The sequence below is a fragment of the Fringilla coelebs genome (genome assembly GCF_963513975.1).
Source record: "Fringilla coelebs genome assembly, chromosome: 3".
Classification (NCBI taxonomy): domain Eukaryota; kingdom Metazoa; phylum Chordata; class Aves; order Passeriformes; family Fringillidae; genus Fringilla; species Fringilla coelebs.
Genome location: NC_140030.1, coordinates 62,010,729 through 62,023,754, shown reverse-complemented (window position 1 = coordinate 62,023,754; position 13,026 = coordinate 62,010,729). Strand labels below are relative to the sequence as shown.

Here is a 13,026-nt window from a genome sequence, read left to right as displayed (position 1 = left end):
TATTAAAAAAAACTAGGGAAAAAAATAGGCTTCCTTAACCTGGCAAATGGGTATAGGCTGAGGAGTGACCTATAATGTGGTATGCAAGCTGGAGGGGGAAGAGGAATATTTGCAGGGAAGAGGGTGCCTTGGCTAGCACTGAAGGCATGGCTGACAACACAGGTTGAATGGGTGACTGGGATGAGCCAGGGTAAAGCATAAGTGCTGATGAGGCTCCAGAAACAGCCATGAAACAGGACAGGCACGTGGCTTCTGGAAACCCTGCTCCCACCTCTCAGCTACGCAGCACCACAACTGCTCTGCATCCTCGCATCTCCTCTAGGAGGTGACACAAGGACTGCTGGAAATTATCTGTCCCTGCACTGCCCTCTGACCCCCACCAGGGCTCCCAGCCAACTGCTGCCTTCATCCAGCCCATCCAGTCCCCACCCCTGCCTTCCCTGACAGCCAGGAATTGTCACTGATGCTCTAGAGAGGGGTGGCTCTGGAACAACAAGGAAAGCATCCTGGGGAGAATCTCAGATGGAAAGAACTAGAAAGAGCTGGAGACTTCTGGCCTGATAAATGCTTTGCATCTTTGGAGATCCAGGAGTTATGGTTGCAGCAAGGCATTTATTGTTCTTTGACAAATGAAATTATTTACAGTTGCACAAACTGCCCTGATTAGCAGTACCCAAATGGAACCATGCTGAATTATTATTTTGTAGGCATAATTTTTTCTCATTTCAGCTGGGTCAGCCCCACTGATTTCAAATTAGTTGTTCTAGCTCTGCATTGTTTTAACCAGAGGACCTCTGGCTGAAGAGACTGCTGTAACACATACACAAAAAACGACAAAAATGTGTATTTGAATGTCAAGCATTTACCAGCTAATGAACTGGTTCACAGGCTGAGATAAACAGCTTGGAAATCCCAAGATGTTACTGAGGGCAACGCATGAAACAAAGAGGTTCTGCAGATGAGTCTGCTGGTGGTAGAGGAAAAGGTGTGATACCTGGTTCATTATTCCATAGCACTGTTGGAGCAGTAAGATTAGCAGAACTCAGTGTTAGTAGAAATGTTTGGGCAGCCCCAGGTCTTAAGCCTAACCTTCCTGGGAATATGAGCACTCATGTGACATGTAGAGGGGCTACAGTTTTACCCCTGTGAGTCCCTCCTGTAACCGTGACAGAGCATTATCACCAGCGTGAGCTTCTTCAGAAGTCTTTGTGAGTCACCAGTATATTTTACCCTTCTTACGTACTTGGAAAGGCCATCTCCATGGGATAATGCAGATCAGCCTGTGTGAGCCTTCTTTTCAGATTTTTAATGGGCACCAAATGCATCAGTGGGGTCTTGAAGAGGATGCAAAAGCTTTTAAAACGATCAAATCTTATCATTTAGCCATTGCCACTCAGGAGCACCATGGAGCGGGGAGATCTAGCAACACCTCCCTCTTCACAATGCACCCATTTCTTTCTCTTTACCTTGATTGTTGGTATGAAGGCAGTGGTGAGGTACGAGCAGAGCCGAGGGGGCAGGGTCAGCTTGCTGATGTCCTTGTCATCCCGCAGGCAGCTGGCGATGGTCTGCTGGCACAGCAGCTGCAGGCTGGAGACCCTGTGCTCCACTCTGACAACGTACAGCGCGGGCCCAGAGGCCATCAGCAGGCGGGAATCCCTGTGACCCCAACAGATGGAGATGATGGGACGCTGCATAAAGAGCAAAAGGATACGACTTCAAAAGATTTTGTGCACAAGATCTTTTTCCAAGATGGCTGCGCAACAAGTGACCACATGAATTCACACCGATCGCATTGCCCTAGGTCTTCCAGAAACTTGAAGTGCCCACCACTGCCCCTAGAAGTACAATATTAACATCTCAAATCATCAAAAACAGCAGCTGATGTTTATTCGGTGCTTTTTACTCAGGATGCTTAAACTCTTCACACAAGGAATCAGCTGCCAAATTCAGTACCTAGATAGGATAAGCGACTTTAAAGACACAGGGTGTTGAGAAGTAGGATCTTTTGATGCCCTATCCAAATGATTTATTCAGTCATCTAATCAGTCTTCACCCACTGGTAACAGCTCATATTTTACAACTGAAAAGTTAAATTATATGCCCAGAGACTCTTAAAAAACAAGTGGAGAAAACCCAACCAGATTTCTTGTTTTGTGCCAAGTCTTCCACTGCAGTGTCTCCTTTGAACTATTCCCAGAGGAACTGAACTGTGAAAGAGCACCAGGAATGCAAGAGAATGGCCTTTTGTCTTCTACTTGTCTACACTCAGAAATGTCCAAATCACGACAGTAAAACCAGAAAGAGTCAGGGCCAACTGATATGAAATGTCACAATGTGGAACAGAATAATGATGATCAAACACTGCTGCTTAGAACATTTATTTCCTGCTTGCAAGGAGCTCCCTAAACTTTCCTTCTAAATCCTATATTTTCTTGTAAAGTACCAGTCTGCTGTGACCTCCTCCAGCCTTATCATTATTACTTTTGCCCTTAAGTGTTACTTGCATCCCCCTGTCATCTCTTGCTTTCTGTGTTACAAAGCTCCTGTATTTGCTTATATACACACACCCTGTGGTATTTCAATCCCATCTGCTACCTCTGTGCAAATAAACAACACAGAGTAAAGATGAAGCTCTAACTCCATGAAGAATGCTATACAGCAGGTTGTCATCAGTGAACTACAGAAGATTTACTCCTTTCTGTGAAGGTCTTCCTTGTTTTCACCATCTGTGACACTCAGAAGTTTAAGCAAACATGTTTTTCATCTAAATAATGAACTGTATTTATTGAAAAGTCAGGGTGTCTTTGGAATATCTTTTCACAAGACACATCAAACAAGAAGACAGGGTCAAGACACCACCAATAAGTGCTTTTATTCACTACTGTATTAGCAGTATGGTACCCAGATAGCAGGGTTAGATCAGCCCAGAGGTTACTCACCTGGGGAAAAAGCCTCCCTTCCATTTACAAATTCAAGATGCTTAAAGGCAAGAAACTGGGAAAAGATTGTTTTATCTGACTGATATGAAGCGAATTGCAGCTGGCACAGCACTATACCAACATTTATCATCAAGACAAAGCATTGGATGAAAAACTTTTCCACATAAGAGATCTTCCCTACTATGTCACCTTATCCTAGATTTAAATTTCAAGGAAAATACTGTTTTTAAAGTAGGAGGAATGAAGGAACTTCTTTTTAATTACATCTAGGCAATACCACACACATACCTCCATGAAGGCACAAATCTTCAGGCTGATTGATACACAAATAGAAAGAAGCAACGTGAACCTTGTGATTTTCACAGTAATTGCTGAATGCATTTTGTAGTGGAGAGCATCAAAAGAGAAATCCTTTGTGTACCATCAATAATTCTACATGGCTTGCCATAACCATCATCTGTGGGATACAGCCTTCCATTTGAGGAGAGGCCACATGAGGTATCCCCTACTGATTGGCACTTCATGATTTGTGAGTGTGGCTCAGCCCTCACACTCTGGCAGCAATGAGACAGTTCAAGCTGTTTGCCAAATAAATGCATTTGAAAAGGCACTGGCACAAGGTAGGTACCTGCCACATCTATTATATGACAGCCTGAGAACAGCACAGTAGAAGTGACCCTGATTTTCCCCAAGAGCTGAATCCCAGCATGGACAGCACTATCTACCTGATCATTACTGTGGGATCCAAACTGCATCCTGCTGTTCACTTTGCATCAGCTACAGCTTACCTACAAACACAGTGAGGGGACAAACAAGTATGTGCCTTGGCACACAAGTGTTTATTTACTGGAGAGACTTTAACAGCAGAAGAGAAGTCGAATATCCCAGCTATCATAATCCCATACAGCACACCCAGACCTGATGTCTCATATTGCAGCTATTATAACCCAATATATCACACCCAGGTAGACATTCTTCATCCAAATAGAGTCAAATAAAGCCACCTCTTTCCTCAGGTTACTGCTGCATGCAGAGAGCACCAGAGGTGCAGACAGTAGCACTGCAGGAACCTTTGTAACCTAAAACACAGTCTCAAGGGAAAGGTTTTTCAGAAGCTTTGAAACGCAGGCTAGGACCTCTGGCAACACAGCACTGAGGTTGAAAGCCAGAAGTTGAAAACTTCACCACTGTTTCCCTACAGGCAGCCATAATTCAGTCACCTTCTAAACTTCTCAATGTATGATGCCCTTATATTCTGTTTATGAATGTATATGCAAACAATATGTGAGTGGGTGGATGATTAAACACACACACACAATACCTACAAGTGCTGTACTGTTTGTAAATCATGACATTTCTACTCTTCCATTTGTACAATTAGTCTCCCCACATACCTCATTATGTTTTAATGTTTTCAACCTCAACAAAGAGCACTTGCACCACACCACCAGACATACCTTGCCTTCCTTTCTCTGAAATGGTCCGACCCTTGGTGCTCCTCCAGCCCAGTGTTCAGCAACATTTAATTTACAGTGAAGGGCTAAGACTTCAGATGAGCTTCAAGGAAAATTATCCTGTCATTACAGGCTTGGAGAAATAAAAGATTGCCCAAATGCCAGATCTGACCTGACCTTTAAAGTACTGCTCCAATAATATTTTTCAATAACTATGCTTCCTAGTCTTTCCTTTGCTGGACAAGAGATATGAATCAATTACTGCAGCAAGTCAGTTATGAGCTGGCCACAGCTTTCTTTTCCAACTCTACTGAGAAAAAGCAATTGACCTCCAACATCCAACATAAAAGTATTGCTCCTCATAAAGTTTCCACTTATTTGCACTGTTTTAGCAAAACAAGGAAGGGCAAAAGTTGTTGTATCCAAATTTCTGTTGTATCCAAAAGTTTTTGTAGACACCTGTTAAAAAATGAACAAGATGATCTAGGACAGAAGAATTTTATTTTCCATGTTTGCACAGTTGGTTTTTGTTTTTTTTCTCCTAGGAATGAAGAAATGCAGCTACAAATACAACATGAGAATTTCTAATCTCACTTTGCATATAAAAATATCATCAGGTTTTGAAAAATCTCAGCATAAACTGTAAATACCTGAATGAATTCCAGGCTTTAAATACCAACAGGTAGTTCTATGACATTTATATATGAGAAACTATGGGCTAAAGCACAAGAAAAAAAAAGTTTTATCAGGAGAAATACTGACTGAAAACACATCTCAACAAGTGACTAACAAGGAGCTCTTTTGCCATTTCTTTCCAAGTGGGCTTGAAAGTGAGCTACAGCTACTCAAATCTCTACCCCCAGCTGGGATGTTGATTCCCCTTAGAAGAATATCCTTCCATGCAGGAATGGATATTCCCACTCAGAGTCCTGTGGTTGCTTCTTATGAGTCACTCTACTGTCTCTGTTACAGGAGAGAACATTATATATATACAGTCCATCACTTGTATGCAGTTCAGTCAATGAAAACACTGTTCTACCTGATTCTTGCTGCCTGCCTTGAGCTCAGAAATCCTGAGCCATGGGGTCTGCCTGCTGCTTGAACTAATCCCTTGTTTGTTGGCACTGGGACTCCCACTGGTAATGAAATAAAAACAGTATTCCAGGGCAGAAAGCCCAGGAACTAGCAGGACTTTTCTCAGGAGGAAGAACACAACTGCAAAATAGCATCCATTGAATGGCATGTGCAAGTAAGTTGCCTGCTTGCTCTCACTCCAGCCTGCTGATGTGGAGATGCCCACTCTTCCCTCTCAGAGACAAGCTTCTGAAAGGTGCAATGGCTGCAGTGCCCACCTGGCTCTTGTGAGCTGTGTGTGCACACCTCTGTGCTGCACAGTGTTCATGGATGGTGTGGGAAAGGAACCCAACACTCCCTCATGCTTCTGCTCCTCATTTTTACAGTGGGAAAAATACTAACTGCTAAGAACTGATGGTGACAAATGATGAGAAATCTGCCGCTGCTGTGGCCTGATATGATTTTTGATGTCCATAACTCTTATTTGATTTGCAGCTGTTTCTTATCCCTTAAAAAAAATGGTACAAGACACTGCTTTTCTGCTTAGAAAAGTGTCTTCAATTTCCAGTGCTGATCAAAATCCATTTCTGCAGCAGAGATGATCCTGTGCCTAGATAAAGAAAACCAAGTCCTTATTGATATACTAAAGCATTGTTTCACCAGTTAGTTCTAAACTGTTGCTTTTTTTTTCCTGTAAGAAAATAAACTCTTCTTGAAGCTTTGTTGTCATCCCATAACAACTAAATAAAATCGATTTTAGGCAATATAAATGAAAGACAACATTAATTCAGATGCAACAAACCTGAACACTCTGTGTGAAATAAATGAAGAAATGTAAGCAAGGTCTGCTCAGCTGAATAACATAAAAAGCAGCCTCTTCTTTCAGAACCTTTTGATCTGAATTAAACCTAAAATTGCACCTTCCTTCTCTGGCCTTTACAGAACTACCAGGTTTCTGCAGGATCATACAATCTTAAATCTATTCATTTAGATGCTGGGACATTTCCAGCAGAGAAGCAGCCTGTGAAATGCTGACAGCAGCAGGTCTATAGCAAGCTGGTTGCCTTCTCAAAGACTTCTGGAAACTTCTTCCATAAAAATTTAGTCTTTGGTACACCACCTTGAATTCAGTTTAAAAATATGACACAAATAAACAGGTTTTTGTTACATTTAATCTTCTTGTCTATACCACATGTGAAGCTCAGTCCCCTCTCATCCTCCTTCACTGCACTTGAGATGTAATCTGTACTCACACCAGCTCCACAGTGATATAAAACCTTAAAGTCATGCAAATTTAGTGTAGAATTAAAGGTGTATGGAGGAGCTCTGCACTGTAGCTTCTAAATCTGTGCTCTTGTTCCCCTGGTCCTCTCTGGGGCATATTAAAAAATCATAAAATCTGAAGAAGGGACCAAATATAAGCCACAAGACGGAATCACTACAAAGAAAAAAAATCACAAGTTTGTTAAAGTTGGCAGTTAGATAATGATGAAGAGATCCTTTTGGAGACTCCTGTTCAAAGTTCAGGATATAGGAAGATATGAAGCATCTGTTTCCAATCAGAAGTGATAGCAGGTAAAGTTAGTGGATATAATAAAGACCTGTCTGCACATTAGAGGAGATCTTCTAAAGTGACAGAACTGGGTTGCAGCATTTGGTAAACAATTTTAGGAGGACTACAAAACATTCTTAAATGAGTTGATTTTTCTCATCCCTGCTTGATGCCAGGGAAAGGTTGTGAGGACTTACCAAACAATGTAAGAAATTAACATTCTTCCATTAAAAACATTATGACCAGCAGGGCAGCCTGCTGTAGCAATCTCATTTTTAAATGCTGAAAAAACAGGACCATGAAAAACCTGGACATATTTTTGGTACCTCACATTGGTGTTTTTAGTGCATACAAGGATGGGCATAGTAAGAAGTAAATTTTACAGAAATTGATAGTATGTTTTTGAATAGTCATCAGCTGATCACCAACCCTTGAAATATGCTCTCTGCATAGAATTCAGTTCAATATTTGACCAGCCCTTAGTGATGCTTTTTCAGCTCTTTGCACTCTATTCTGAAAACACATCCTTGCAGGATGCCAGGCTGAAGCCCCAGAGCCAGGAACAGGAGTGACTGCTACACTGTGACAACTCTACCACTCTGTTCATGAATGCTGTTTTTCAAGCAAAGCTACTGCTTTTATTCCAATACTCCTAAACAAGTGTGATTTCCCTATCTAGAGCTTTATAGTCAGCAAACTAGGTTTATGAACTATAAATTCCTACACTGAAGGTAAAAGCTTAAGAGAGTTAATCAAACGAGACAGAGGATGCCAAAACCACACTAAGGCTGGAGCAGAAGGCAGCATATGGAACATCTTGAAGGGATCCATGACAACAGTCATCATTGAGATGAGTTACCTGCAGTTCCCAAATCTATTCTACCACTGGGGTTTGCAGTGACTTTATGTTCAGTAACATTCCAGCCAAGTTGCATATAAATCCTGTCAGTCTTAGACTGAGTTTTGTTATAAACAATAAAATCTGTTTCCTGACTATCATACCGAAGACAGGACAAACAGCAGAAACAAAACAGTTCAGTATATTTTACTGATAAAATTTTCAGACATTTGCTATGTCAAAGAATTGGGACAGAGGACCACATGGAAAATCAGTTTTGTACTTGTAATCCAGTATTTTTTATATTGATGGTTGTTTTATTTTTTCTGGCACTTGTATTCAGAACAACATTCATTTATAATCAATGTGCTTTTCTAGTCACATATCTGCTTCTTCATAAGAAAGTCTTAGCAGAAGAGTTCAAGATTAGGAAATTCTTTTATTTTCTTTCTTTCTTTTTTTTTTTTTTTAGTTCAGTAACCAGCGATGAATCTTAGAAAATCCCATTACAAGGCTGACTGCCATGGTACAGAAAACTAATTAATTTATTCTGATGAATTTGTCATGAGACAAATTACTAGGACCACTGACTCACTCTCATCTTTGCACATACATCTTTGGAGCACAGGCACAGCATAAGAGAAGTTACCAGCAATTTTTTTTTGCAACACTGGTTTTTATCTGGTTTTGTCAGTAAACCCAATACTTAAGAATGTTCCAGCATACCTGTCATTTAGCTGGTATTACTGCTAGAGCAGCCTTCAAATACATAGGAGAATAGAGTCCACGTGAGCAGACACAGGTGTTCTTCTGAAAGATCACTTACTTCCTCCTGCAGCTGAGTAAATAGGAATTTGGATGCACCAAATAAAGAGACTAAACACTGACTAATAAGAGAAGAGGGGTGGCTCTAATTTTAGGTAGGTTTATGCACACGGCTTTTTAATAAACATAAATATATCAGTTTGGATGTTATTTTTATCCTGATTTCCAAAGGAAATGAGACTCCTTGATTCTGTTATTAATTGGTGGTTGCCTCTCCCTGACTGTCCTCATCCTTCACTTAACAACCTGGCTTACAACTTCTGAAGTTGGCTTTTAGTGTGCAGTTGAAGCAGTGGTGGAAGAAATCACCATTACATTAAAATATTGCTATTCCCAACAAAAATAGCAGCTGGAAAGAGCAGGAAGGCTTATATTACTACTTCCAGTATTAGAAATACTGCAGTACAAACTTGGCATGCACCTGTTCTGTGTGACCTCTCAGCTGCCCTGTAAGCACTCACATAATGGCAGAATAATTAGCCCCCAAATCAGGCACAATATGTGCTTTCTCCCAGCTGGTTGGGTGGAGGAGAAAGGAAAGAGCTGAAAACATGAAAATAAGTTGAAGCTATACATGGAGAACTAGAGGAGATGAAAGTATTTAAATGGAGGAGAAATTGAGATTAGCAGGAACAATGCAGTGAGGGAAAAGCCTGCACACACAGAGGTTACAACCTGACCTGATGCGTTCTGATGCTCAAACCACAGAGTGATTTCACAGCCTGGCACCAGAGGGGTCAACAGCCAATGTGCACATACTGAGTTCTGGTACTGAAATAACAGAACAAGGCTTGCTTTCACCTGGGCTGGGAAAAAGCAACACTGATATAAGTATGTTTTCTTCAGACCTGATCCAGAGAGGAAAGGGCTGTGCTACTTTGCTGCAAGGGCTACGTTGAAGATAATACAGCTGTGTTTATGGGTAAGTCCTTTAGGTACCTAAATCAGCATTAGATATCACTGTACATATTTAGGTTGGCTTTAGAGACCATTATTTTATACTTTCCACAGCTAAAGAATTCTATCTAAATTAGAGTGCTAAGGTTAATAAGCACAGGTTAATGCTAAATATAAGCAAACACAAAGCTGGGCAGATGGTTTACTATGTCACCCTTCTGCATCCATTCCAGGTCAGGGTACTGGAAAAAAAAATGATAATACATGGTATCATCATTAAATATAATTAATATATCTACAGCATTTTCCTTCACTTTTAGATTTCAAAGCTATTATACAGTTTCATTACTAGCAGCAGAAGTCAGAATGGAGTCATCCCTATTCTGCAGAAAATGACACAGAATTCAGCTGGGCCTATGAAGCATGTTTTGCTCCTGAGCAGCTCACAGACCATGTGCTGGCATTTACTTGGCAAGTTACATGACTGAGGTTACTGCATCACACCAAATGATTGTACATTAGAAAATTACAATAATGGAATAATTCTGCAGTTATGATACTTGACTTGGAATATTTTTTCCAGCTCTTGGCTACAACATTAAGCAAATTATTCAGTTTTTTTCCTCCTCAGTCACTTATCCATAAAACAATGGAATTTTCTTTTTCTGTCTGTTCATGGCCCAGTAAGTTTGGGAAACAGATTTTCTCCTTTTGTATTTCCACACCTAGCACAGTGGACCTTAGAATCAGGTGGAGTCTTGCATGTCTCCCTTAATGCAAACAGCTATTGTTTATAGCTCATTTTTATCTATATTGTGTTTTAGGATGGCTTTGGGACATTTTCCACATTGCAGGTCTACAGCAATGAGCTAAGGTGGGAAAAACATGTCAGCAAAGCATGGAGAACAGACTTTAAAAATGCCTCCTACCTGCACAGGCGTCTCCAGAGTGTAGATGTGTTCCCCACGCACGTTGTAGAACTTGACCAGTGCGCTTTTCAGCAGGGAGCCATTGCTGAGGTCAACCAGCTGGTTCTGCTTCTCCATGCCTGCTACTGCAAGCAGGTCACCTTGTGTGCACCACTGCACCACCACATCTGAAACCACAAAGATGTCTGAGTAACCACTGACTAGAAACAACAGGAACAGCATTTCCAGATGCTTCAAAGTGACTTGAACAGATAAAACATGCTCTCAAAAGTTCCTTAAATTCTTAGGAACCTATATCCTTTCACTGAAATAGTAGAAGATATGCCACAGATGCACTTTTGAGAATGACTCTTTATTTTGTAAATTGAAAAAAAATGTGTAAAAAACATTCTTTTCACTTTATTGTGAGTCTAGAATGTAATCAGTAGTTGCTCCTAAACACCTAAAGACAAAAATTTACTAGAAATGTTGAAACTGATGTAGAAGATCCTACATACAGCTTGGGGGTAAATAAGTGGAATCAAGTTAATATGCAGATAAATAATCTTACTAAGAGAGTAGCAAAGAGTGTTTGTCTGGAAAGGCCTATAATGCAAAAAAACAGAATATCTGGCAATGCCTCATGTTCTCATGGCTGTCAATATAACTTTTAGCATAACTCAAACTAGAGTTACAACAGTATAGCACGAACCTAAAAGCACTTGGATTTTTGTCCATAAACACAGAGGCCCACTTGTCATATGTTTTCTTTTGCCACCATCACACAAAGATGATAAGGGCTCTGGAGAATCTCTCTTACAAGGAGAGACTAAGGGAGCTGGGCTTGTTTGGTCTAGAGCAGCCTGAAAGGGGACCTCATTATTATCTCAAAGGTTTGTGCAGAGAGGATGGTGCCAGACTCTTTTCAGTGGTGCCCAGTGACAGGACAAGGAGCAAGGGCCATAAACTAAATCACAAGAAATTCCACCTCAACATGAGGAAGAATTTCTTTACACTGAGGGCAGCAGAGCACTGGAAGAGGCTGCCCAGGGACGCTGAGGAGTCTCCCTCTCTGGAGACATTCAAAACCCACCAAGACAAGTCCCGGTGCAAACGATTCTGGAGGACCCTACCTTGGCAGGGGGGTTGGACTGGCTGATCCCCAGAGGTCCCTTCCAAGCCTAATGATTCTGTGATTCTGACTTATAAAAATCTACTCAGCTGCTTAGCAGGGCTTTGCTGGAATCACACAGGGACTGCTCAGACTCTCATATACATGGATATGAATATACATATCAGTTACTTCTCTTACAGGCACCTCATGATGAGGGACGCCCACAGCTTAATTTGGGGATGCTTATTTCAAACCCTTATATCCTCTAGTTCTTTGTCACACTTCTAGAGTAACTCTAAAAAAGCATTTTGCATTTCTGCTCATGTCTCAAAGGCAGATTTGCATGTTCAAGGAATACTGAGCTAGTCTTTAAATCTTTTTACTCTTAAACCAGAGGTGAAAGGCAGCTATTTTGTGCTGAGACAAAGTGAAGGTAAAGACAAAACTTTAGTGCTCCGGGATGCTCAATCTGACAAGAACCTTTTGAAGACACTTGTGGGCGAAAAGCTGTCTTCAAATGAAGAAGCAAGAGAGAAATGGGAGTTGGCAGGAAGGATCTCAAAATTGTTTCAAGTTGTCAACTTGTCATTTTCAGGGACTTTCATGTGCAATTTAAAATGGTTTTGTATTATTTCAACTTTCTGATATTTCTCATGGAAATTATGCTTCTGTACATATCAGAGGGAAGCCCCATGTTCCTCAAGGTAATTTTTCCACAGCTAGGCATTGTATGCTTCTTGTTTTCTCTTAGTTTTCAGCCCTCTAAGTAACCTACAATGGAATTTAATTCATGTTTCTTGGACAGGAAAAAATATGCAGGTTAGAAATAAACAAGGCAAGCTGATCAGCTCCACTTTTGGTAACTGGATAACTATGGAACTACCATAATGGAAAAACTGTCTCCTTTGGGTACATGTCTTCAGGTAAAACTTTCAGCTGATCCCCATGACAAGAGGAAGATGAGGGTCCAGCAGTTTTCTCTCTTTCTCTCAAAGTCCTAGAATTAGACTGCTGCAAATGCAGCAAAGGGATTGGACTGCAGCATCCCTCCAGGGCAGTGTAGCTCTACTGAGAGACTTGCACTGCCAAGAGGATCTTCAATGACTACTGGACCTTTACACAAAATAACTGATGAACAGGTTCTCAGCACTAGCACAGAGATTAAAAACCAAATGAAGGTTTCATCCAGGGTAATGGTCTGCAAGTGAATCAGTGGATCAGTCACCCCTACTTTCCAGCCACCACAGGCATGTAATCAGCAAACCTTGAACACAGAGCACTGTAAATGTGCAACAGCTCTGCAGGCAGTGGTTGTGGCTAACTAGTACGATTAATAGATGTAGCTCAGCAGTTCTGCAGGAAGCAGTCCACTGAGAATCACGAGTTAAAAAGCACCAAAAAAATAAAGGATACATTTGAACA

At 41.0% G+C, this 13,026-nt stretch overlaps 1 protein-coding gene across 5 annotated transcripts in view; it reads right to left on the bottom strand.

Annotated features, from left to right (window-relative positions):
- Positions 1 to 13,026, bottom strand: part of TULP4 (TUB like protein 4) — a 149,739-nt gene that overhangs the window by 21,303 nt on the left and 115,410 nt on the right. For all 5 annotated transcript variants that reach the window (XR_014615997.1, XM_084201799.1, XM_084201800.1 and 2 more), the window contains 2 exons: positions 10,512 to 10,678; positions 1,467 to 1,691 (listed from right to left, as the gene is read on the bottom strand). Coding sequence is in view for 4 of the 5 variants with exons in the window: in XM_084201799.1 (XP_084057925.1) it covers positions 1,467 to 1,691; positions 10,512 to 10,678 (392 nt within the window). In the remaining variant the exon portion in view is untranslated. The remainder of the gene's footprint in view (positions 1 to 1,466; positions 1,692 to 10,511; positions 10,679 to 13,026) is intronic.